The sequence below is a fragment of the Narcine bancroftii genome, chromosome 5, assembly GCF_036971445.1.
Source record: "Narcine bancroftii isolate sNarBan1 chromosome 5, sNarBan1.hap1, whole genome shotgun sequence".
Lineage (NCBI taxonomy): Eukaryota > Metazoa > Chordata > Chondrichthyes > Torpediniformes > Narcinidae > Narcine > Narcine bancroftii.
In genome coordinates, this window is record NC_091473.1 from 86,515,778 (window position 1) to 86,543,499 (window position 27,722).

General features: G+C 38.5%; 1 protein-coding gene across 1 annotated transcript in view; it reads left to right on the forward strand.

Annotated features, from left to right (window-relative positions):
• Nucleotides 1–27,327, forward strand: part of LOC138763667 (laminin subunit gamma-1-like) — a 63,843-nt gene extending 36,516 nt beyond the window's left edge. The window contains exons 11-23 of the mRNA XM_069938202.1: nt 2,376–2,609; nt 4,270–4,445; nt 6,740–6,896; nt 9,872–10,077; nt 11,617–11,693; nt 11,800–11,937; nt 13,550–13,694; nt 15,184–15,333; nt 17,194–17,308; nt 18,938–19,137; nt 20,222–20,380; nt 25,216–25,315; nt 26,902–27,327. Of these exons, the coding sequence (XP_069794303.1) occupies nt 2,376–2,609; nt 4,270–4,445; nt 6,740–6,896; nt 9,872–10,077; nt 11,617–11,693; nt 11,800–11,937; nt 13,550–13,694; nt 15,184–15,333; nt 17,194–17,308; nt 18,938–19,137; nt 20,222–20,380; nt 25,216–25,315; nt 26,902–27,155 (2,111 nt within the window). The 3' untranslated portion in view covers nt 27,156–27,327. The remainder of the gene's footprint in view (nt 1–2,375; nt 2,610–4,269; nt 4,446–6,739; nt 6,897–9,871; nt 10,078–11,616; nt 11,694–11,799; nt 11,938–13,549; nt 13,695–15,183; nt 15,334–17,193; nt 17,309–18,937; nt 19,138–20,221; nt 20,381–25,215; nt 25,316–26,901) is intronic.
• Nucleotides 27,328–27,722: the final 395 nt, after the last annotated feature.

Genomic DNA, 27,722 nt, shown 5'->3' on the forward strand with positions numbered 1-27,722 from the left:
GGTTGAGAACCACTGGTGTAGAACAAGACATTGAAAAAAAAGGAATTTTTTTTGTATCTATCAGCAAGGCAGATAAAATGTACCACCACATCAGTGAACCAGTATAGTCTACAGCTGTCCAAATAAACATATTAGAAAATTTCAAACCTGCATGAAAGTTTATATTTACTGGATGATGGAGATCCCTTCACAGTATCTCAAAACACTGAAGGAATACCACCAATAATCTCTCCCAGGCCAACATTCCCCAATTAGATTCAGCAAGACTCATTGGAATTAGACCCAAAACAGATACTGCACCCTGAGAGATTCATCATAGCAGGAAATTAGCTGGAGGATTGTGGAAACAATTCAAGGATATTCTTTGGAAAAAAAAGTATGTATCCTCATTGACTCCTGACCCATAAGCACTCAAATGCAGAAGGGATAATGTGCATCCTAAACTATCCACCATATATCTCACCAAGTACTTCTGCTCCATATGTATCCAAACAATCATCTTAGAACCCACACCACCTCAACTCCTTTGGTGATGAATTTATATAACACCTTATTAGAAAGATACCCCATTGCACAATAAATTATACTGCAGAATGTATTAACCAATGCAGTACTTCATTTAGAACTTCTATGGCACTTGTTTATTTTCTAGAGTACAACTTTAAGCAGAAAATGTTAGAAATACTTCGCAGGTCAGACAACATCTGTGGAGAGAAAAACTGTTAGCATTCAAAGTCAATAACTTGAAGCATTTTGTTTCTCTCACTACAGATTGTGCCTGGTTTGCTGAATGCTTCCAGCATTTTATCTTTGTTTTAAATTTCCTGTATCTGCAGTTATTTGTTTTTATAATTAGTCATTAATTAAACCTCAACCTACCTGCACTATTTGACATATACCATTCTCCTCCAACATTTCCCACACCATTCAGTTTGGCTGAGAACACATTTCCCTTGTTCTACCTTTATCTGTTCAGATGTAGTCAGAGAATCACTGGGATTCCCAGTAATCAACTGTTGGATCCTTCAACAATGGTTTGCAAACATATGTTGATGACACAGTTTTATATCATCACCATCTCTCTGGAGTGTCTAAATTGTCAGATTGGTTTGCAGACTTTTCCTTCAACTATTGTCTTTGTTTACTATCTTAACTTTTGATCACAAACCACTGACTTTCCATTTCCTTAACATGTTGAACCTGATGCATATAGCTCTGAACCCGCAGTTGACACCATTTCCATTACTTTAAGCTTAGACATGAATATTACCACATGGGCCAAGCTGCCCTCATTCTAAGTTTCTGCTTGGCCATGTTCTAACTTGCACTGTCCCATTCACCAATCACGCCCATGTATGCTACTTAAACGTGTTCCCAGCGAATCAGCAAATCAATGACAATTCCCAATCCCTGCCTTCAATGCACTCCAGTCTCAATCCCTGCCTTCGATGCACTCCAGTCTCAATCCCTGGCTTCAATGCACTCCAGTCTCAATCCCTGCCTTCGATGCACTCCAGTCTCAATCCCTGCCTTCGATGCACTCCAGTCTCAATCCTTGCCTTCGATGCACTCCAGAGTTCCACTCTCAATTTTTTCCTTAAATTTCATTCCTCTATCAATACCTTGCACTTCCAAGGAACTCGGCTCTGGAATTCTCTCCGAAAACCTGCTTCTTTTTTCCCTTTAAAGATGCTCCTTGAAAATATTTTTAGAATGAGCATTTGGACTGCTGCTTTAATATGGCAACTTTGCTTTGCCTTCTCAGTTGCCACATGTCCTGGAATATTATTGCTACACTGGAGGTGCTTGTTATTATTGCAGCTTAATTTTATGTATCTGCAGCCACTAGATCTCACTGTTATGACATTCAGTCAATAATTACATAATTTTTTCTCAGTTCCAACAAACCAAATACCTCTTTTATTTACCGTCATTATAAAGAATTACAACGAAGCCAACCCTTTCAACATCACTTTAAAGAAATGAATCTAAACCCTTTCTTGTTCATTGACTTAACAGAGAGTTGTGATTTGCAAAACTATTATCCATTCATGGCTTAGTGTACAGATTAACTATTCCTTTGTTAATTTAACATGACACAACTTAATTTAGTCAAAAGAATGTAGATGGATATTATAGTAATTAAGGAAAGGTTTGTAAAAGGGTTTTGACTCAAATCATTGACCCATTTCTACCCATGAACACTGTCTAATCTGCTGAGTTCATCCAGATTCCAGCATCTGCAGCTTTTAGGTTTCTCTATTATAGAAATTAGATGGTTAGGCCAAGATTGATTAGCGTTCAGTTAACACTAAACATTGAGATTCAGATGCTTGCAGTTTTCATTTGTTGATCTTATTGTACCAATTCCCTAGGCAAACGGTGTGAAATGTGTGAAGAAGGATACTTCGGGAATCCCCAGGCAGGCAGATCCTGCCAGCCTTGTTCCTGCAACAATAATGTGGATCCCAATTCAGTTGGAATTTGTGATCAATGGACAGGTGAATGTCGGAACTGCCTCTACAATACTGCAGGACACCACTGTGATACATGCAAACATGGCTTTCATGGAAACGCACTTGCCTCCAAGCCATCAGAAAAGTGCAAACGTAAGGGTTTGTTTTTAAATTTCATGTTGATAATTTTAATGAGGATGGATTCAGTGCTCCAAATCTGCAAAATGTAAAATTAATTTTACACTAAGCAAATTTCAGACACTCTTTGATGTTCTAGTTTGGTTTCATTCATTTTCTCAAAATCACTTGGTTGAGATTGCTCTGTTACAAATTCTCTTTGCATTGCTGGATTGTGATGTATCATCAATGCATGGCAGATACCTAGTGAGATTTCCATTCTCAGAAACACAAAATGAGCTCATTTTCAGTAGATAATCAAGAAGAAGTTTTAAGATAAAAAGTTCTGGAGACATTATTGAACCAAGGTACAGAACCAAGCTGACAGGCTAAGTTTTTCTAGGCTTGAATAGAGGAAGAGATGTTTTCAGTTTATTTGTCACAATACTTTTAGAATAGTGAGAATGGTTCTTCTACAAACGGACCAACAGGTTATCTCTGGCATTACATACAGCTATGTGCAGTGCGCTACTAATAGAGTAACAGGTTACAATAAAAAGAAAACTCTTCAGCCTTCTCCCTGATGCAGGAGATGTAGATGGAGTCCATGGAGAGGAGGGAACTTTGCATTACGTTCTGAGCTGCATTCATTACCTTCTGTAGCTTCTTCCAATCTTGAATAGAGCTGCTCCTGTACCACCCTGTGAAGCATCCAGCAAGTATGTTTCTGATGTCTACTTCCACTGGGGTGCTCAGAATCTATATAATCAAATCCTACAGCCTCCTGCCACCTTTCACAAAGTGGTCCTAGGAAGTGATAATGACATTCTTTAAATTCTGACACATTTGATTGAAGCAGCTGCAGAGGGTTATTTAGAAATCAAGGTGAGGGAGTGGTGGGAATGGTAGGTAGGGTTACAAATGGGTGAATGGCTGGTGGGAATATGAAATCAGTCAGGGCTGTAAACCTCAAGCAAATGTTCCCAAATTCTCTTGTTCTCCCTTTGCAATTTCAGGCAACATGACAGGAAATGCAAACCCTCTTCTTTCACGCAGTAAAGAAGGTTCACTAGGATGATTCCGGGAATGAAAGAGATATCATTCAAGGAACTTTTGACAGCTCTTGGCCTGTACTCATTGGAATTTAGGAGAATGAAGGGGAGAATGAAGGAGAATTGAAAGGCTTGTTCAGAGTAGATATAGTAAGGTTGTTTCCCATGGTGGGAAAGTCTAGGACGTGAAGGCACAACTTCAGGATTGAAGGGTGTCTGCTTTGAACAGAGATGCATAGTCATTCCTTCAGCTAGAGGATGGTAACTCTGCGGAATTTGTTGCCACAGGCAGTTATCATTGGATGTATTCAAGACAAAGATTGATAGGTTCTTGATTAGCCAGGGGATCAAAGGTTATGGGGAGAAGGCTGGACAGTGGGACTGAGTGGAAAAATGGATCAGCTCATGATTAAATAGGGGAGCAGACTCAATGGGCTGAATGGCCCATTTCTGCTCCTGTATTCTGTGGTCTTAATATGTTTACTATTTTAAATTAAAGGAATGGATCATTTGTTATGGTTTTTCTCCCTTTGAGATCCAATTCCCATGATAACAGATTTTTCCTCTTACCTTTAGAGAACTATTACAAGAAGAAAATGAGGGACAGATCCTAACTAAAAATAAATGATTTTTTATTTTTACAGCATGCAACTGTGACCCAAGAGGTTCTTGGTCTTTACAATGCAGGAGTGATGGGACATGTGATTGTAAGCCAGGAGTTTTTGGAGATCGATGTAACCAATGCTCAGGAGACACTTATTACAACAGCACCACAGGCTGTGAGGTGTGCCCAAACTGTTACCTGGCAGTAAAAAGCAAGGTAGGTATCTACTCCTAACTTCACAAGAGTTTGAAGAAAGGTTGATACAGCTTATCAACTAAGGCTTTTGTAGAGTCTTCTTAATCTCTCCAAAACCAGGAATGTTGAAAATGTTTCCTTTTTTTTAAATAACGTGTCAGTCTAACTATAGATCTTTTTTAAACACATTTCCATTAATTTAAAAAGTGACTAAACAGGGAAACCAATTGAAAAATTTGGGCCCAAAAATTCATGGAACAAGTTCATCTTCATATATGGGAACTAAAGATATAAAATTATTAAAAAAAAATCTCAATCCCAATATCGTGAGAAGAAATAACTAGCAGAGATTACCTTTAATAAACATGAAATTTTGTGAAATCAACCACATGGAATAACTATTGGCATACATTTTTCAGCTAATTCCCTCTCCCAAAAATTGACAATAAAAATTAAGTTGGTGGGGAACTGTAGAGCGGAAACATTGAATGATATTAGCAGCAAAAATGTAAATAATTTAGTGTGAAATTGCTTTAGCTACAACGCCATTAATCTTTTGCATTTTATATTTTAAGTTAAGTCAAGTTTATTGTCTTTTGATTGTCCAAGTACAACCTGATGAAACTGCATTCTCTGGTCCTCAGAGAAAAACATGCAGACACAACCAGACATAACACAGATACAAACAGTGCTTATGCAGAACAAGTATTCATATATGCAAACAAATAAATAAATAAACAAACATTGTTTTGTGAAAATGAGAATCTCGAATGGTTATATGAGCACTTCCTTTGGCCATTCAGCATTCTCACTGCCCATGGACAAAGCTGTTCCTCAGCCTGGTGGTGCTGGCTCTAATACTCCTGTATCTCTTTCCCACTGAGAGCAGCTGAAAGACGCTGTGCCCAAGGTGGAAGGGATCCTCAATAATTTTGCGTGCCCCCTTTAGTCAATGATCCCAGTAGATCACGCCGATGAGGTGGGGGGGGGAGACTTCAGTGATCCTCTCTGCCACTCTTATGGTCCTGTGGTCCATTTCTCTGTAGCAACTATAACACACAGTGATGCAGTCAGCCAGGACGCTTTAGATAAAGCTCCTGTAGAATGTTGACACAATGGTGTCCAGTAGCCTTGCCCGCTTCAGTCTTCTCAGTGAGGAGATGTTGTGTGTCCACAATTGGTCACTAGTTAAGTGAACTCCAAGGAACTTGCTGTTCTCTATTCTCTCCATGACAGAGTTCTTGATGTGAGTGGAGGGTGGTCATTCCTAGTCCTGAAGTCCACGATCATCTCCTTTGTCTTGTATATTACACCCTTTGTTAAAGCTCCAATGAAGCTGTAAATATTCATGATTTAATATACGAGTTATAATTTTACCAAAAAGAAGTAGGTGGAATATGATAGATTCTAGTCTGCTATTTCTGGAACAATGTGATTTTGAAGCACATGTTAATGGTTGTGCATTCTACTGCTAGCCCTCTCAAGCTTTCCTTCATTAGGAGGTATTGGGCCAGTGTCACCCAGCCTATTCCATTCCAGTCAATTATCTAATTGCCATGCAGTCATTAATGTCAGTTCCTATCATAGCAACCATTATTTTGTTTGAAAGTAACTTTTAAAAACATCGATCGACTTTGCTAATTGGGATGACCTTACTCTATAGAGGTATTTACTAATTGGTTGAAAGATGGACCAATTGATTTTTTATGTGTCATCGTTGACACTAACTTTGTGATACGAGTGCAGAGTGCAGGAAATGAATCAAGAAAACAAATTTTCTTGCCAAAGAAAGGCATAAACATTTACTAACAGAAAAGTTGTCACTTGGAAAACCAGAGGCACAATGGAATAGGGCTTGCCATTATCACCACGGCCAAGCTCCATCTCCCATTACCCGCCTCATCACCCATTCAATCCCCAAAAGTTTCAGCACAAGCTTTAGTATTGACTTATTATCAGTAGTGCCCAGGCATAGTAAATAAACATTTTTTCATAATTTTCCCATTTCCACTGATCAATTTGAACTCTGAAGCTTTGATTATTATTATGCATCCTGAAATTACAGATAGCTCATAGTCCCTATTGTACCTCATTGCTGATACTGAGCAATGTGACTCACTCTCTGGCACCCTTCACAATGATCTTGGGTCTTTCTTCATTCCACCCTTCACCAGTGAGAAAGACGTCCTTCTTAGTGGTAAAATCTAGATAGTTCCAATTACATAATGTCAGATTTTTAGATAATAACAAGTGCTTACAAACAGATTGTTAGAATTTTTTGATGAGCACTTTACCCTTTTTGTTTTACCCACCAGATAATGAAACACAAAAGTGTGGTCAGAGAAATGGAAATTCTCATCTCAAAGCTTAAGACAAAGGGCAGGCCAGCAAATGACAAGGACTTCGAGGAAAGATTGAGGAAAGCATCAACGATCCTCCATGAAATGATGACCACAGCTAAAGATATTGAAAGTAAACTTTACAGATAATATCAAACATAATGTTACATTCTCTCCTACTGCATTTTCCTTTCCTTCTTTTATCATTGTGGGGAATAGACTGACTCTCAAGTGAGGAAGGAACTGCCCAGGTTTTTGAGATGCTTTTCTCTCCATCATTGTTCAGGATGATCATGAATCACTGATTCAGATTTTGTGTAGAATTTATTCCAACAGTTGCAAGATATTTCTGTCATGATCCTAAATTATTCTGCTTCTTTCTGAAGGATGCTGTCAAACCATAGAACAAAGATTTCTGGAATCATTAAATGCCTAAGAAAGCTGAGGTGAAGTAAGGGTGAGGGTCACAGATTGAAAGCTTTTTTTCCCTCTTATTTTCCCCACTTTAAACAGTTTGTTCTATTGCCTCTATCAGTTGAGAACAAAGATTTTAGGATAAGGTAGGAGAAGTGACTGTCTAGTTGTGATTCAGGGTGAGAGACGACGATGTCCCAACTAGCTTCTTCTGTCCGGCCTGGTTCTTGTATTTCTTCCTTTTTAATTGACCGCCTAGAGTAACTCTTCTCCCTCACCAGGTTTTGTGGCAAATTCATCAAGTTATTCATCTATATGAAATCTTGTCTTTAATTCTTAATATTAATTTGGCTCCTAATCCTTTTCTTGCCCTATTTGGAATAAGTAAATCAGCTGATTTAAATTTGTCTGGGCTACAATCTCATGTAGTTGCCTTTGTTCTTCTTATCGCCAGAAGAGCTATACTTATGAGATGGAAAGATGTTGTCTCTCCTACACATACTCAATGGTTTTCTGATGTGATGGCATGCTTGACTCTGGAAAAAATTAGATGCTCTACTAATGCAATGAACCTTAATTTTCTAAATTTATGGGGACATTTCCTTAATTATTTTCAGAATTTATAAGATTATTGGATCCCATTTTATGGTTTGGTTGTCCTTTCTTTCACTCAATAATGGAATATGCATGTTTAATCATAACTTCACACAGGAAGGGTTAGATTATTAGAATAGTTTTTGTTTTATATACATTTTGTTTTTGTTTCTTTCATAGTTTATTTACAATTTTTTTGGTTGGATATATATTCTTATTATACCTACATATGAGCATATATATATATATATATATATATATATACATTTATCTGAGGCGCCTGCAAGCTCACACCAAAACACAAGAGCAACTTGTCCGGGAACTACTCTTTGCAGATGATGCAGCTTTAGTTGCCCATTCAGAGCCAGCTCTCCAGCGCATGACGTCCTGTTTTGCAGAAACTGCCAAAATGTTTGGCCTGGAAGTCAGCCTGAAGAAAACTGAGGTCCTCCATCAGCCAGCTCCCCACCATGACTACCAGCCCCCCCACATCTCCATCGGGCACACAAAACTCAAAACGGTCAACCAGTTTACCTACCTCGGCTGCACCATTTCATCTGATGCAAGGATCGACAAAGAGATAGACAACAGACTCGCCAAGGCAAAGAGCACCTTTGGAAGACTACACAAAAGAGTCTGGAAAAACAATCACCTGAAGAAACACACAAAGATCAGCGTGTACAGAGCTGTTGACATACCCACGCTCCTGTTCGGCTCCGAATCATGGGTCCTCTACCGGCATCACCTACGGCTCCTAGAATGCTTCCATCAGCGCTGTCTCTGCTCCATCCTCAACATTCATTGGAATGACTTCATCACCAACATCGAAGTACTCGAGCTGGCAGAGTCCTCAAGCATCGAATCCATGCTGCTGAAGATCCAACTGCGCTGGGTGGGTCACGTCTCCAAGATCGTGTTATATGGCAAGCTCTCCACTGGCCACTGAGACAGAGGTGCACCAAAGAAGAGGTACAAGGACTGCTTAAAGAAATCTCTTGGTGCCTGCCACATTGACCACCGCCAGTGGGCTGATATCGCCTCCAACCGTGCATCTTGGTGCCTCACAGTTCGGCAGGCAGCAACCTCCTTTGAAGAAGACTGCAGAGCCCACCTCACTGACAAAAGACAAAGTAGGAAAAACCCAACACCCAATCCCAACCAATCAGTTTTCCCTTGCAAAAGCTGCAACCGTGCCTGCCTGTCCCGCATCGGACTTGTCAGTCACCAATGAGCCTGCAGCAGACGTGGACATACCCCTCCATAAATCTTCGTCCGCGAAGCCAAGGTATAGATATATATATATATATATATATATATATATACACATTGGAAAGAACTATATGGAATATCTTAGCCAACCAATCTCAACATCTATCTGATATCATTGTGCAGCACAGAAATGGGCCTTTCAGATAATATGCTGACCATTTTACCCATCTACACTAGCCTAATTACCTGCATTAGGCCTGTATGCTCATGTACCATGCCAATTCAAATGGCTGTCTAAACTCCTCTCAAACCTTTCTTTAAAACATAGTCATTGCATTTGATTTCATCTTCTCTTCTGTCTGAGAGTTCCAGATATTGACCACTCTGTGCTTTAAAAAAAATCCCCAATTAGTTTTAAAACTCCTGTTCACCTTAAAATCGATGCCTTTTTGGTTTTGATAACACTCCAATGGGAAGAAGTCCCCTCCCATTGGAAGAATGCCTCGCATGATATTATATATTTTTATTGGGATACTCTTCATCTTCCCTCTCTCCAGTAACAATAAACCTAACTAATCCACTGTTCTGCCATAATGAAGTCTTTCAATCCAGACAACATCCTGGTGAATCTCTTTTGCACTCTTTTGAGGTCACATCCTTAACTGGGAAAATAAATGGGCTCTGCTATATTTGATGAGTTTTCCCTCTGCTTAGCTGATGAATCCTTTGGTCTCTATTGCAATCAGGTGAGATGCAGTAACTTGGCATGGATCGGACCAGCACAGTACCATATTACACTGTTGAATTTATGAAGCAGAGCTGCTGCTTGTGGAGTATTCAAGAGACGCAAATGTATCTAGCCTTGACAGTAAAATCTTATTCTTTCTACAGTTGATGATGAAAATAATCTCGATGAGCTGAAAAACCTTAACAGTAAGCTAAGTGTTGAAACTTATCGCCTGAACAACATTGCAAAATCTGTTGATGAGATTAGAAGGTTAACTTTAACATATGAAAATCGTGTCCGAATCACTGACAAGGTGTTAAGCAATGTCAGGACAAAGATCCAGAAAAGCAGGACAGAGATGAGGCAAATGGTAAGTCCCCATGTGATTAGAAAGTCTGAGATTTTTATTTGAAAGTAAATTCTCAGTGTGCACCCCTTGTGCACTTTAGCACAAAAACCAAAATAAAGACACTGATGTGCATATCGACAATGTATCAGGAAAGCCCTGGGCTTTTAAACCTTAACCCAGTGCAATAACAAATACAAAACATGCTTATTACTTCCCAGAAGCTACCAATACTATTATAAAAAAGTCCTTTTTTGGAATGTTATCCCTCATTATATTTCCTCCATTAGGACATAGCCCCTTAGAATTAGGTATCTTCTTGTTACAGCATTCTTTCTTTTCATGCGACTGAACATAGCTATGATATGATTATTGTTACCATACTGCCTCTTGTATTAACACAGATACTGGTGAGACATAGTCCTTTGTCAGTTCATTATATGCCACTGTTGCTTGTTTTGCAATAGTACTTGGATGTGCTACTATCCTTCACCTGGACATAATCTCTCTTGATTTTTATTAAACTATGATAGTTCCATTTGTCATAGACCTTTGTAATAAATATTGTCCTTCATAATTATACTACCACTTCTAAATATTCCTCTTTTTCATTAGAGAGTCTGATTATGTTTCTCTCTCATTATGTCATTGACACTTGTGACATTAGTAGATAGAATTCAAACCAGGAATAGAAAAAATGACTACCTGGGCACATCGATTCATTCAGTTCATATAATTTTTAATTAAAAAAAAATTAGACATACAGCATGGTAACAGGCCCCTTTGGCCTATGAGCACGTGCTTCCCACTTGCACCCAATTGACCTACAACCCCGGTATGTTTTGAATAGTGAGAGAAAACTGGAGCCCCTGAGGTTAAACCTGACATACACAGGGAGAACGTGCAAACTCCTTACAGAAAGCGTGTGATTCGTACCCTGGACCCAATCACTGGCACTGTAACTGTGTTGCACTAACCACTATACCGACCATGCCACCCAGTCTAAAATCCACTTTTACTTTAATAGTTCCTTTGAACATGACATAAATGACCAACTATTAATCTCAAGACGATACACCTCTACTTTTGAATCTATCAGTTGGAAGAATCAGCCTCTCAGCATCAACCTTCAGTATATCATAACTGTTTCTGATGACCAGATCTTCATATAAAAATTATATGGTATAATTGAGCCAAGAAGATATCTGAGTGAATACAAATCATTGCTGAACAATTAGAAAAAGGAAAATCTAGTATCTCAGTTGATGCATGCTTCCTTGAAACAGGACCCCATGTATCTTTTTTTAAAAAAAAATCAAAGTATGTGACCTTTTCTGCTGATGGGTAAACCATGGTTTCTGCTGGAATGGACGTTGATGTGGATCCAGGCTCCCTTCTCAGAAGTTTAATCTCAAAAGATAGGCACTTGGATGGTTAAAAAGGGCACGGCCAGCATCTCTGTGAAGCAATATTCAATGCTTTCACGATAGAGGTGACATGCTGTTAATTGTAATGGTTGCGAAGATGAGATTTTGTTGCCAACTGTCATATTATTTCTTACAGCCATCATTACCTACAGGTTCTAGTGGAGGAAATATCCCTACAGTTCTAGTAAATGAGGCTCAAAGACTGGCAGATAAGTATGTGGTCTATTTACTTGCTTCACTATTTCCATTGTGTTCCATTATCAATTTCATTCCATGACTTCAAGGATGAATATTAAGAACTTGCATTGTCAATTTTCAGGCATCAGAAAGATGCAGAGGATATTGAACAGTTCAGTGGTTCTGCAAACAACTCTGCTTTTGAAGCCCTTACATTAATTACACGAGCAATCAAAGAAGATCAGCAAACAACAGGGTCCATCAAGCGACTAACTCAGCAGTGAGTGCAAACAAATTATCATCAGGAATATCCGTGACTACCTCAGTCTCGTGTTAACTTTCTGTATCCCTTGAAAACTTCAACTGCATACAGTTGGAAATAACAATTCATCATTGTTTCAACTGAAATCATTGAAGTTTTTAAATTAATGTTGCAAATGCTAAAAACAAATTGCATCATAAAGTTTGTAAGGGATATCATGATATTAAACTTTAAATTATACATTAAGTGTATTCATTATGAAAAAAAGCATGCCCTTGTTGGTTTGAAAAGCAATCTAGCCTCTTTATACAATTCCTGCCAATGGAGAGTAGCTGTCTTTACTCTAAAATGTAGTTGAAGGTAAATATGTGATTATTTATATTAATGATTTAGAGGAGGATGTGGTTAACGGGGTAAGAAAATATGCGGATGATATGAAAATAGGGGGAGTGGTGGATAGTGAGGTAGATTTTCTTGGATTACAGAAGGATTTGGTTTGTTTGGAAGAGTGGGCTGAAAGATGGCAGATGGAATTCAATATAGACAAGTGTGAGGTGTTGTGTTTTGGTAAAAATAACCAGAATTGGACATATACAGTTCAGGGGAGGGCATTGAGGCACGCAGAGGAGCAAAGGGACCTGGGGGTTATGGTACAGAGTTCACTGAAGGTGGATTCCCATGTAGACAGGGTGGTTAAGAAGGCATATGGTATGCTGGCCTTCATAATTCATAGTATAGAGTATAGGAGCTGGGAGGTGATGCTGCAGCTGTTTAAGGCATTGGTGAGGCCAGGTTTGGAGTACTGTGCTCAGTTCTGGTCTCCAAGTTACAGAAAGAATAGAGAAAAAGTGGAGAGGGTGCAGAGAAGGTTTACAAGGATGTTGCCTGGCTTACAGCATCTGGATTACAGGGAGAGATTAAGGAGACTGGGACTTTATTCAATGGAACGTAGACGACTGAGAGGGGACTTGATAGAGGTATTTAAAATTATGACAGGAATAGATAGAGTAGACATAAACAGACTCTTTCCCCTGAGGGCAGGGGAGGTTGGAACAAGAGGCCATGAGTTAAGGGTAAGGGGGCAAAACTTTAGGAGAAATATTAGAGGTGGCTTTTTCACTCAGCAAGTGGTGGCAGAATGGAATGATTTTCCGAATGAGATAGTTGCGACAGGGTCCCTTCTGCCATTTAAGAGAAGGTTGGATGTGTACACGGAGGTGAGGGGGTTGGAGGGTTATTGGCGGTGAGCGGAAGGTTTGAGTGGAGTTGTTCTCGTGAACCGGTGTGGACTCGAAAGGCCGACATGGCCTGTTTCTGCTCCGTAAATGGTTATATTTTTAAAATATCTAAAATGAGTGAATGGCAGCTTTACTTTTCAACAGCAGAGGAGGCATTACAACCGGAGTTGAATAATTTCAAGGAAGTTAAGAATGCCCAACATGCAGTTTTACACAGATGATACAGAAATACCATGAATGTGGGAATGAACACAATCATGACATAAACTCTGAAAAGAATTATGAATAAGATTAGTGGATTATGCAGAGTTAACCAACACAACTGGAGTATTGATATTGAAGCCTGCTCTATGTTTTTAAAAACATAATGCTAACACATTTCATTCTGTTAGATCAAAACAGAAGAGTTACATGACAGAGGATATAGAAGAACAAGCAAACAGAATAACCACAAAGGCACAAAGAGCTAGTGAGAAGGCCAAGTGGAACTACAATGAGCTGAACAATTTACTTGCGATTAACATAACATCCCTTGAGGTTGGTAAATTATATGAGGCTGCTTATCAGGAGGAGGGTGGAAGTATGAACTCTCAAAGCACTTTATCAATGAGCAGCTTTGGAAGCAGCAAAAACATCAAATACAACAAACAATAGATTATGGCTGTGATTTTTGACAGTACAATTAATTTGTCAATTAATAGTGATTGTGAAACTACTCTCTCAAGATTCCTTTTATTGTTATGCAATACTGCCAAAAAATGTAATACAACACAAAACTTCCTTTACCTGTCGTAGGGCAAACAAAGAATCATGATTAACAGTGCCCAGCACCCCTTACAGTAAGAGGAAGACAAGCAAAAGAGAGTACTTTCATAGACATGGGGTGTTGATGGATTCACCTCCAGCATTCCCGCTGCCTCAATAGCCGCACAGACCCCTGTTCGATCGATTGGCAACCTGAGCATCAGATCCAAACCTCCGACGATCTGGAAGCTTTCAGTGCCCGAGGGCCTTTGGGAGCCCTTCTTGCCCTCAGCACCTACTGAATCCAACAGCATAGACTGGTTCCCATGAGGCAGTCTCCAGCCTGTGTGGTCCTTCAGCAGGTGAGCCCCTTGCTGGTCTGTTGCAGTGGTCACCGTCCTGGGTGGTCACCTTCTATGCTTCTCCTTCTCAATGGAGGGAATGGATGTTCTCCCCATTTCTAGTGCCCTGCTCTAGTCTGCACCCCTTGTGGTATGCTGCCCAGCACATGCACCATCATTTTGGGCACAGACCACGTGGTTGTAGGATTTGAAAAAAAAACTGATAGTTCCTTTACAGAGTAGTTGGGATTAGGACCGTGGGAGGGCTCTGTGGAGCTGAACTGTGTCATCACTCCCCACTCTCCCGCACCAACAGCAGTGCTGCCATTACACCAACTCCAGCAGCACCACCATTTTTGTTTTAAAAGCCACTTCCCTTGCTTGAGTAGGAAAAGAACTCTAGTTTTTGTGCCTCTTCAATGCCCTCAAATAAGCCAGTTATTTAATACATTACACAGGTATGAATCTAAAAGACCAGCTAGGAATGTGCTGTTGTGACCCTTAGCTGCTAGTGAGTTAAAGGATCTCATTTGGTGTTCAGAATTGACTTCAATCCTAGAGAAGTATAAAACATTTCCCAAAAGGTTGCGGTGTTTGTCGAGTTCCATTATCATTAAAAATTAGCTTCTTGTATTGATTTGGGGTGATTTTAAATATAGACCTCCTCCTGCTTCTACATCTGACACAGACTCAGTGAGAAATGATCATACAAGGATAATTTATTTCAAGTTAATTGCATCCATAATATAAAAGAGGTTCCTTTATTCTTCCCATTTCTGTGGTCTGATAGAGAAGCCCAAATGGACAAGAGAAGCTAATGAAAGGGAAAATGGAAATAAAGTTGTAATGTACAATAATTTTTTTTCAATAAATGTAGCTGGATATTTCAGGTCTGGTGAAATCAAAATGTTTTTTTTTCCCCCCCCCACCCCATTCATCAGAATGAAAAAAATCAATTGAAGGGCAGAGAAGATGATATAGAATTTGAGTTGAACAGAAAACTTGAACTGTATGAAACTTTGAAGAATAACATCAGTGATTTCCAGAGAGACATCATGAGAATTTTAGAGAAAGGAGAAATAGACCTAAAAGTAAGTGGCTTTCAAAAGTTGTGAAAAAATTGTGAAGTGGTTCCTGGGTTTGCTTGAAGAGTGTCTTTGATCTACATTCATATGACAACTATGTCACAGTAAATGTTGGAATAGCAAGGAAATCAATTTAGCCTCCAATGGATTACAAGCCTTTAGCTCAATAGCAATTACACAAGAAAAAAAAAGTGCCATCCCTGGAACATTCACAAAACCAAATCATCTACTGTTTTTGACAAGTGCTGATATTTCACTCAGTTAATTGGAGCAAGATTGAATACTACTCACATGCCCCTTGCCTTTTGTTGCTGGTTCTTTCTTTCTTTTTTCTTTGGCTTGGCTTCGCGGACGAAGATTAATGGAGGGGTAATGTCCACGTCAACTGCAGGCTCGTATGTGGCTGACAAGTCCGATGCGGGACAGGCAGACATGGTTGCAGCGGTTGCAGGGGAAAATTGGTTGGTTGGGGTTGGGTGTTGGGTTTTTCCTCCTTTGCCTTTTGTCAGTGAGGTGGGCTCTGCGGTCTTCTTCAAAGGAGGTTGCTGCCCGCCAAACTGTGAGGCGCCAAGATGTACGGTTTGAGGCAATATCAGCCCACTGGCGGTGGTCAATGTGACAGGCACCAAGAGATTTCTTTAGGCAGTCCTTGTACCTCTTCTTTGGTGCACCTCTGTCTCGGTGGCTAGTAGAGAGCTCGCCATATAACACGATCTTGGGAAGGCGATGGTCCTCCATTCTGGAGATGTGACCTACCCAGCACAGTTTGATCTTCAGCATCGTGGATTCGATGCTGTCGGCCTCTGCCATCTCGAGTACTTTGATGTTGGTGATGAAGTCGCTCCAATGAATGTTGAGGATGGAGCGGAGACAACGCTGGTGGAAGTGTTCTAGGAGCCGTAGGTGATGCCGGTAGAGGACCCATGATTCGGAGCCAAACAGGAGTGTGGGTATGACAACAGCTCTGTATACGCTAATCTTTGTGAGGTTTTTCAGTTGGTTGTTTTTCCAGACTCTTTTGTGTAGTCTTCCAAAGGCGCTCTTTGCCTTGGCGAGTCTGTTGTCTATCTCGTTGTCAATCCTTGCATCTGATGAAATGGTGCAGCTGAGATAGATAAACTGATTGACCGTTTTGAGTTTTGTGTGCCCAATGGAGATGTGGGGGGGCTGGTAGTCATGGTGGGGAGCTGGCTGATGGAGGACCTCAGTTTTCTTCAGGCTGACTTCCAGGCCAAACATTTTGGCAGTTTCCGCAAAACAGGACGTCAAGCGCTGAAGAGCTGGCTCTGAATGCTGGTACATCTTATGAAATTGCAGTTCTGCTCTAAATTTAGCAAATGGCACGATAATAAGAAATTGGATGTTGTGGGTCTCAATTATTTCTCTGCAATATATCCTCCACAAGGAGAAAAGACTGAATAGTAGTTTAACCCTTTATCTTTATTTGCTTTCAAAGGTTTCTACCAAATATTCAATCTCCAAATCTGCTGTTTATGCTTCGAAGAATATGCATTTTGGGTTTAGTCAAAATGCTATGATTTCAAAAATCCAAATTATACAAATTATTATGCATTGATTTTTATATCAAAATACTGAGCGAGTTTCTGTTGGATGCTAGTTCGTATTTGTAAAATATGCCCCAGAGGATGGACAAAAAAGCAAAAATGTAGAGCTGTTGAAAATCAGACATAAAAATGAGAATATTAACCTAATAACAGGTCCTTGACTTGAAATTTAGTTCTTTTTCTCTCCACTGATGCTGATTGATCTGTTGAGTATTTGCAGAACTTTCTGTTTTTATTTGACTGATTGCAGCTAGTTCCTGGGATTGATTCTCACATTCTAACAAAGTTTATTTCTCTGCAGACAGCTACCATGCTGCAAACCAGAGCAAATACTGCCAAGTACTTGGCTGAAGAGGCTGTCAAAAAAGGATCATACACACTGGAGCAAGTGGATCGTATCATAAACAATCTAAGAGGTACATAATCAACTTCATTACATTAAAAAAAATAAATAGAAAACTTGGGATTTATCAGTTCCCTTATGAATCACTTCATCAAAGCTAATTTCTCATACTTCCTCATTTGCTACACTGGATCCTTGGCTCAGTGTATTTCTGGCAGATTATTTTTGTGTCTTGTTATGTAAAGCAGATAAAAAGTATTTTCCCAATTTCTTATTTTACTATTGCCTAATATACACTTTCCTATCTCTGTCTAGAAGGGATCTACAGGTAAAAGACTTTTTTTTATATACTTACTGATAGATTTTGCTTCTCAATAGTTAACACTTTCTTTTTCTCCTTTTTTTTTTAAAAAAAATCAACTTTTGACCATTTTTTAATGAATTGAAAAGATTTCCAATTCTCAAGCCAACTATTTTTCCCTTAGAACATTTATAAGCTTAGAGTTCAAATTGTTTTTCATTTTCCAGTCATTCACAGTTGGACCACTTTTCTTGCTGTGTTTTTTTTTTGCCTGAAAGGAATATGCAAACAAATCATGTAATTTTATGTAATTGCTGATCTTTGTAGTTTCTCACTCTACCACAGCCAAACTGTCTCTTCTTTTCCTTAGTTTAGCTTGACATTAGCTTCAGATTGAGCTACATCACTTAAAACTTAATGCAAGAGTCAATCTCACTCTTTCTGAGAGGACCTTTGCAACATTATTAATTCACCCTTTCTTGTTCGACAATATTGTACAACTTAGTTGGTTCTTCAATATACTCATTTGGAAATGCATCTTAAACACATGCAACCTGTACATTGTTTATACTGATTTGATTGTCCACTCTCTATGTAAATTATGTCTCCCTGGTTGCTCCATTATCCTTATTACATAGACCTCAGATATCCTCATCACAATGACCATTTGCAGGACTATAAAGACGACTCTCACCAATATCATCTGCCTCCTGCTGATTATTCACTCCACCTAATTGATTCTAACCCTATCCCCTATTATCTGAGTCAAGATATTTCCTAACAACAATACTGATATCATATAGTTTTCCTTTATTGCCTGTCATTGATGAACATCATCTATCCTAGAATATCTAGTTCCCACCTTGAGTCATCCTGGCTTTTCATTGACTTATATTGTGCCCATTTACATGACACGATGAAGGATGAAGCGTGCATTTGGGCAAGTTCTTTTAAATTTGGTCTTTTAATGTTTGCTGTTCGTCTTATTTAGTACTTGTTAATATGAGCACAGCAATAATCATGTCTTGCTCCACAACTACCTGACTTATGCTGATGTCATTTTTGATCCGAAGTGTAAAACTTTCACACTGATGCCAGTGTTGAGTTGCTCCTACCTCTCTTGCTCATTGCCGTCCCTGCCTTATTCATCAAAGCTCCAACTCTGTGGACTGAACACTTCAGTGCTCAAACCACTCTACATTCTGCAACCCTCAGTTTTAAACGCACAAGCATCAAAGGTTATGGGAAGAAGGCCAGGGAGTGGGGCTGAGTGGGAGAACGGATCAGCTTATGATTAAATAGTGGGGCAGAGACCCAATGAGCTGAATAGCCTATTTCTGCTCCTACACCTTATGGTCTAAGCTTGACCTGCTAAGTTTTTAACATGCTTTGATATTACAGACTTCAACATACGAATAATCAGCAATAAGACAGCTGCTGCAGATGCTTTGAATAAGATACCGTATATCATCAGGACCATTGACAGTGCCAAAATGCTAACTAACCAGGCTGAGAACCAACTGGGAAATGCACTAACAACTGCTAAAGACGCCAGGGGCAAAGTTGAAATGGCACACAGTATTACTAATAATATTCAGAAGGTACTATTCAATTATATTTCAACCCTGTTAAATACAGTGAAATTAAATGCTATCTTTTCAATTAATGAGCTTTTCAATTCTTCCCCAAAATTCTTTTATTTTCCTCACCTCCTGACTTGTTGCCCTCATGTTGTTCACCCTTTCTTACACTTGCTATTGTTAAAAATCCTAGAGATGTTGACCCCAGGTGAGTGATTCTCATAGTTTCCCTTTCTTCTCCGGCCACTTCTCAGTCTGCATGCAGCCCCAGCTATTGGGAGAGCTGCAAAACACATTTGTGTACTCGAAAGATGAGGACTGCATCAAGAACTGTTGCACTGAGATGAAAATTAGACTGCTTTCTTGTAAATTATCTGGTCTTATAGAATGTCAGCATAAATTATCTGTATTAACAGAGCTGAAAATTGTATCAAATTAAAAAAACAAGAAAATATACCTGTTTGAAAAATTTCTCTTGCACATAAAGTATTTTGTCAGAACTGAAAGATATTAAACTAACCGAAGACAGTCCTGAATAGTTGTGAATATTTCCAAGATTAAAACAGCACACATAATGTTCTATCAAGCTTTGCTATCTAGCTTTAAGTTATTTGTCTATGTTTACCCAGTCCTTTTATTAGAAAAATAAATCCATGTCAAAAATGTGACTGACATTTTCAACTAATGTGGCTGGGAACATTACTTCATAATTTATCAAAAAATCTTGTTGAGTGTGTTCTTTAAACTGTAGATTGCCATCTTGAACTAACTGATTAATATTCATTTGAATGTCATCTCCAACATTTTGTGGCCACACAATTGGTGAGGTGATTAGTGCAACGTCCTTACAGAGCTAGTGATTGGGACCGGGAGTTCGAATCCCGCGCTGTCTGTAAGGAGTTTGTACCTTCTCCCCGTGTCTGCGTGGGTGCTCTGGTTTCCTTCCACCTTTCGAAATGTACCGGGGGTCCAGGTTAATTGGATGTAAATTGGGTGGTATGGGCCGAAATGGCCTGTTACTGTGCTGTATGTCTAAATTTAAATTTAAAATTAAAATTTGCTGACAATAAATTTCAGCATGTTATTGTTTCAATCCTATGAACAGAAAGCAATTCAATCACTATTTGATGCAGAAACTACATTAAATGATACCATGTTATTTGATGAAAAGTTAAAAGATATAAATGTACAACTGCAACAATTGGAAACTGACGTGGCAAATAAACAGAGATATGTGAATGAAGATGCATTGACGGCAGAGAAGGTAAGATTATTTGTGATGCTTTCTAATTTACAAGCAAGTTGGTTTTTTGCGTCCAACAGTCCTGTGATTTATTTAATCACTGGGGTTTCAAGGATTTCACTGGTTTCTGTCTAAGGAGAGAAATAAATAATTCTGAGCAAAGAACGCAATGAATCTTTGTAATCGAGCATTAAACTGTTGCAAACAAATAATATACCTTCTGAAGTGCTGACTTTTTATATTTGCACAAATGAAAAGGTTCACTGCTAGCTTCAGTCTATTAACCAACTGAATCTCCCAGGGAAAACTGCAACATGGAACTAACACCCAGTCAGAGCAAAAACAATAGATTAATGACAAATTTACATCAGACAGAAATAATAGTCCTTATGGAAATTGGTTACATCTGCATTCACTGGTGGAAGGTTTTATCCGAAGGCCTGTGAAGAAGGGATGAGAGGTTCACTGTTATATTCTTTGGAGCTGGTCATGCCATAAGACAGGAGCAAAAATAGGCTATTCAGCCCATCAAGTTTTCCCACCATTTAATCATGAGGTGACTCATTTACCCACTCATCCTAGCTGCCTGGCCTTCTCCCAGTAAATTTAAAAAAAAAATTCATTTGCATCAACAAATAGATATAATCCTCAATGTAATAAAAATGATACAAAATGATATATAATTTTTTTCTTTTTATTCCCTCCCCCAAAGAAAAAGAAAAAGAGAGAAAATAGAAAAAAACCTGAATTTATTTATCATTCATTATTCATATATTCCTAGCATAGTATTCTATCTTGTACATATTAAATGGGAGGAGTGGTGAAATCTATATATGGTTTCCAAATCATATAAAAATTCTCAGGTTGATTCCTTAAATTTTAAATAATCTTTTCCAAAGATATACAATTTGGAATTTCCATATGCCATCTATCTAACCGTATAAAATTACATGTTACTACCATACATTTCCATGCCTCCCCATAAACTTTGATGCCCTGGCTAATCAAGAATGAATCTCTGCCTTAATTATACCTAATGACCTGGCCTGAGCAACTGCCTGTGGCAACAAATCCACAGATTTACCACCTTCTGGTTGAAGAAATTCTTACTCATTTCTGTTCAAAGCAGACACCCTTCAATCCTGAAGTTGGGCCTTTTTGTTCTAGACACTCCCACCATGGAAACAACCTTTCTACATCTACTCTGTCTGTACCTTTCAACATTTGAAATGTTTTATTGAGATCCCCCCATTCTCCTAAATTCCAATGAGCATAGGCCAAGAGCAGTCAAACACTTCTTGTATGATAATCCTTTCATTCCCAGAATCATCCCAGTGAACCTCCTTTGAACCTTCTCCAATGTCAGCACATCTTTTCTTAAATGAGGAGCCCAAAACTGCTCACAATATTCCAGATGAGGTCTCACCATTGTCTTATAAAGCTTTACTCTCACATTCCTGTTCATGTATTCTATTCACCTTGAAATGAATGTCAGCTTTGCATTTGCCTTCTTCACCACTGTCTCATCTTGCAAGTTTACCTTCAGGCTATACTGCACAAGGACCTCAAGGACTCTTTGCATCTGGATATTTTCAATTTTCTCCCCATTTGAAAAATAGTCTGCCCATTTATTTTTTTCTACCAAGTGCATGAAAGTACACTTTCTGACATTATATTTCATTTGCCACTTCTCTGACCATTCTCCTAATTTAACTAAGTTCTTCTGAAGTCCCCATATTTCTTCTACACTCCCTGTTCCTCCACCTACCTTCTTTTCTTCTGCGAACTTGACCACAAAGCCATCCATTCCATAATTCAAATCATTAATATACAACATAAAAAGTGGTCCCAACAATGACCCTGTGGAAAACCACAAGCAACTGGCAGCCAATCAGAATATAATCCTTGCATTTACAACACCCTACTTCTTGCCAATCAACCAATGCTCTACCCATGCTAGTATGTTTCCTGTAATACCGTGGACTTTAATCTTCTTAAGTAGCCTCGTGTGGCATCTTGACAAATGGCTTCTGTAAATCTAAATCCTCAACAACCACTACATCTCCCTTATCTAGCCTGCTTGTCATTTCCCCAAATAACTTCATTCTTTACAAATTGACTCCAATATCTCTCCAACCAATGACTTCATGATAATTGACCTATAATTTTCTTTCTGCTGCCTCCCTCCCTTCTTGAAAAATTAGGTGATATTTGTGATTTTTTCAGTCCTCTGGGGCCCTGCCAGAATGTACTGATTCCTGAAAGATCATTAACAATGCCTCCACAATTTCTATCGCCACCTCTTTCGGGACCCAAGGGTGTAAACCATCTGATCCAGGAGACTTATCCACCTTAGACCATTCAGCTTTCTGAGCTCCTTCTTCCTTGAAATAGTAGTTACACTCACTTCCCTTCCCTGACACCCTTCAACATCTGGTACACTGCTAATGCCTTCCACAGGGAAGACATGCAAAATACTCATTTAGTTCCTCTGACATCTCCTTGTCTCCCATTATTATTTCACCTGTGTCATTTTCTTGAGGCTTTTATATCTACTCTCACCTCTCTTTTATTCTTTATTTACATGAAGAAGCTTTTTATATCCTATTTGATATAATTTGTTATCCAACATTCATACTTCATCTTTTCCTACCTTAAGTTTTTTAGTTACCTTCTGTAAGTTTTTAAAAACTTCCCAACCCTCTATCTTCCCACTAATCTTTGTTTCCTTGTATGCCCTCTCTCTTGTTTTTACATTGGCTTTGACTTTCCTCATCAGCCACAGTTGTGACATTTTTCCATTCGAATATTTCCTTTTTTGGTCTGTATTTATCCTGCACCTTCCCCATTTCTTGCAGAAAATCCATCCATTGCTGCGCTGCGGTCTTCTCTTCTAATGGCCCCTTCCAGTCTACTTTGGCCAGTTCCCCTCTTATGCCTGTCTAATTCCTTTTACTCCAGTGAAATACTGACACATCTGACTTTAGTTTCTCCTTGTTAAATTTCACATTGAACTCAATCATATTGCGATCACTACCCCCCCCCCCCCACCAAGTTCCTTTACGCCAGTGGTTCCCAACCTTTTACTTTCCACTCACATAACATTTTAAGTATTCCCTATGCCATAAGTGTTCTGTGATTAATAAGGGATTGCTTAAGGTGGTATGTGGGTGGAAAGTAAAAGGTTGGGAACCACTGCTTTACACTAAGCTCTCTAATCACCTCTTGTACATTACACAACACCCCAATTCAGTCCAGTCAATCCCCTCATTAGCTCATCAACTGCTACTTTAAAAAGTCATTTCATAGGCTTTCCACAAATTCTCTCTCTTGATATCTAGTTCCTATCTGGTTTTCCCAATCTACCTGCATTTTAAATCCCCCATGACTACCATAACATTGCCTTTCTGACGTCCCTTTTCAATTTGTTGCTGTAATTTGTTGTCTACATCCCGACTACTGTTTGGAGGTCTGTATATAACTGCCAACAGTGGCTTTTACCCTTGCCATTTCTTAACTCAACCCACAAAGATTCTATATCTTCTGATCCTATGTCAGCTCTTGCTATGATTTAATGTTGTTGCTTACCAACAGAGCCACTCCACCCCTCAGTTTACCTACCTATCCATTCGATACACATGTTCTTTGAGTATGTAAGAAGCAAAGTCAATAGAGGGGAGACTGTATATATAGTGTCTTTGGATTTTTCGAAAGCATTTGACCAATTGCCATTTGAAAGGTTAGTTTACAAGATACCATGGAAATGCATTTACATGGATTAATTATTGCACTGAAGACAGAGATTGGAATAAATTGGTCTTTAACAAGCTGCAAGGATGTAATAAATGAAATGCTGCAGGAATCAGACCTTGGCCCTCAATTATTATGATTTATTTGTAAATAACTTGGTGGAGGGCAAAAGTGTACCAGGTTTGGTGGTAACATACAAAAAAAGTGAGAGGGCATGTTGCAGCTGGCAAATGAATGGACAAAATCTTAGCAAATGAAGTTTAATGTGGAAAGCTGAGTTCCTCTTCCATTTCTATTAGCAGAATCAAAAGAAAGACTAACCTCTAAATAGAGATTGCAAATGAGCAAAGTATGGATGGATCCAAGTGTTCTTGCTCACTAATCATGTTAGCAGGTTAGTTTAGCAATGTTTGTTTTCATTGCAAGAGGTTTGGAATTTAGAATAGGGAAGAGCTATTACAATTGTACAAGGTACAGGTGAGGCCTCAGCTGTGGTTGTGCAGTTTAATCATTTTATTTGAAGAAAGAATGTTCTGGCATTGGGACTGTTCAAAATAAATTCTCTTGGTTAATAGCTGGAATGAAACAACTGTTCTATCACCAACAGCTGAAGGAATTACATCTAGTGTATATTCTTTGGAGTTTAAAATAATGAGGGGTTATTTTATTGAAACATACAAGACTTTGAGGGAAGCATTACAGGATAATTGATATAGATATTTACTTCTTGAATGTGGGAACACAGTTACAAGATTCAAGAGCAGCTATTTAAAAATGAGCATTGCGGGCTTTCTGAGGTTGGAGAATCTCTGAAATTCTCCAGTCAGGATTGTTTTACAGGTGAGGCCAAGGTGGGTGCTGGAAGAGTGTGCTAATATCATCACAGAATTGAAAGCAATGGGGAACTGGCAGAGAAGAGAAGAAGACAAGGGTAGATCGGTCTTGAATATGAATGGCAGGACAGGTTTGAGGAACTTGATTCTGTCTTGACTAAACATCATCTTCACCACAGCCTGGGCCAAATTTAGATCAAATTTGGAGCTTCTCTAGTCTGTGAGTGGTTATCATTTGAAAGAATGCATTTAACTATTTGTTTATTGCTTCAGATTGCAGACACTGTAAATGCAGCAACTATGAATACTGCAAATGCAAAGGATTCTGTGATTAAAACAATGAAATTGATAAACGATTTACTACTTTCTATGCGTGAGTATGACAAGTTTACAAGTAGGCTAGAACTGTATCTTTGAGCAACAAATGATTTTAACCAAAAATGTTCATTAAAAATATTATCAGAACTACATCTTTATTTTAAGTCTCAGAAGATGAATCAGTATAGCAGTTTAGTAAGTGTATAACCAGGAACTACAAGATAGTAGAATGTGACCAATTGCAGAAAAGAGTTGGTTTCAAATAACTTGGAGGAAATAGGTCTGACATAGAGAAAAATTATTCTTTTGACTTATCAATAATGCACAGAAAATATAGCTCAGAAGCATTGCTATCCTTTTTGGCTTCTCCATTCACTGATAATGCTTTTCTTTCTTCCTTTTATTTAACAAAGCCAAAATTGGGAACGATTGCAACAAATTACATTAAAAAAAACACAAATGACCTCCTTCATTCATTTGGTAATCTATCTTTTCCTTAGATAACCTTCCTGAGGTAAATGGGTTTCTTCTTCATTCCTACTTATGCTTTTGGTTACACCACATTATCTGTTGTCTTGATCTTTCTCAGAAATAGAAATACTCTTGGAATAAACACACCATCAAAACATTTTTTAGCTGTGAGACCAGTGGAGTTGAATCCATGGACACTCAATGACCCTGAGGGGACTTTCTTTTGCTTCTCTTTCTCTCTTACTGTAAGGGGCACTGGATAACACCAATGACACCACTTTGTCTGCCTCACAGCAGGCAGAAGGCAATTTTGTATAGTATTACATGTTCTGTTTAAGGGAATCTTGAATCTTGAATTTTTACAAGGAAAAAGAAGTAGACAGATATCCTCTCATTATAGCCTTGCTGATCGGGTGCCATCCTTGTCAATTCTTTTTCATCCATTCTAAGGCATCTACTTACTCTTTACAATGGCTGCTTGATATCCAATATTCTCATGATCCTCTTGCCCATTTGAATTCCAGTTTAAACAACAGAAAACCATAAAACCTCTTTCTTCATAAAGAACAAAGACTGGTATTTCCTAATTATATTCCTATCATTAAGTAAATTGAAGTCCACTTGTAATTTGTTGCAATCCTCAAATCCTGATATTTGCATTGATTTTCTTTTTACTCCTGTGGGGAAGTGTCTTCCAGCTTTAATTGTGTGGGAGGTTAGGATTTCAGGAATCAGTTACTCTGTGGCACCAAAATACAGTCCTTGTATCCTGTTATTTATAAGAAAATGTTCATTTTAACCCCATCATCCAGGCTTAGAATCATGGCACACAATGGTGCATTTGTCACCAAGTCCAAATTTTGGTGCAGCACATTATTTGTGGGTCATCTCCAATTAGCCAAAAATAAGAAAGATCAAAATCCTTTGGGATTTTAGCATCTGTGATAGGCATGGGATACAACTCTTCAGAAATTACTTATTGGAATATTTTAAGGCAAATGAGTGGGAACCAGATCTTAAGTATTTTTTTATGCTTGTTCGTTAAATATCTGTGGTGTTTCTTTCTCTCTAACTGGTCACTAAATATGAGTCATCTATGCATGGACCTTGTTTAGATACAGATTTACTCAAAGAAGCATTACTTAGTCAATGATTGTGTTTCATTTGCAGGCAACCCAGCCAAAATTGATACTACTAAGTTAGAAAATGTGGAGAAGTCACTACAGATCTTTAAAGGTCAATGGATTAATGAACTTCAATTACATTTGCAACAGTTGAAAGATGCAGCTGGACAGCAGCAACAAATAATTGCAGTTTTTGACCAAGATATTGGTGACATCCTTGGAGATATTAAAAATCTTGAGCATATCAGAGATACTTTACCCAGAGGATGTTTCAACACTGCAGCTGTTGAACGGCCCTAATTGTTTGGTATCCTCTACCAATAATTGTACTGCTAAATATTAATGATGGAAATATCTTATTTTCAGAGAAAAAAACCACCAGAAAAATATGACCTTTCATACAATGCCACCACCCAGAAAGATCAAATAAAGATAAACAAAGCAACAAGCTTTGCAATTTTATCAACTATAACTGATTCTCATATTACTACATTGATCTCAATATTTACACTTTGCTTTATATATTAGAGGCTACTTATAATCTGCCCCTTGAGACCTCCTGCCCAGAGAGGCTAAAATTAAGAACTTTATTTTTTTCATCAGTTTATCTATTTTCAAATTCATAAAATCATTCTGCATTTCAAGTTACAATTTATGGTGATTTAATAACCCAAAAATGTATTAGAGAGACGTGCCGCATAGCAACATTAATAGGTTATTTCATCAGCAAGTTTTACATTGTTTTTGGACACAATCAGTAATATTTGCAATTTTGCAATTTTGATACACCAAAGGTTTAAAAGTCAAAGTTTGACAGAATCAACGTAGAATGGTCTTGTAGTGGCCTTTTCATGATGTGAGGGACTG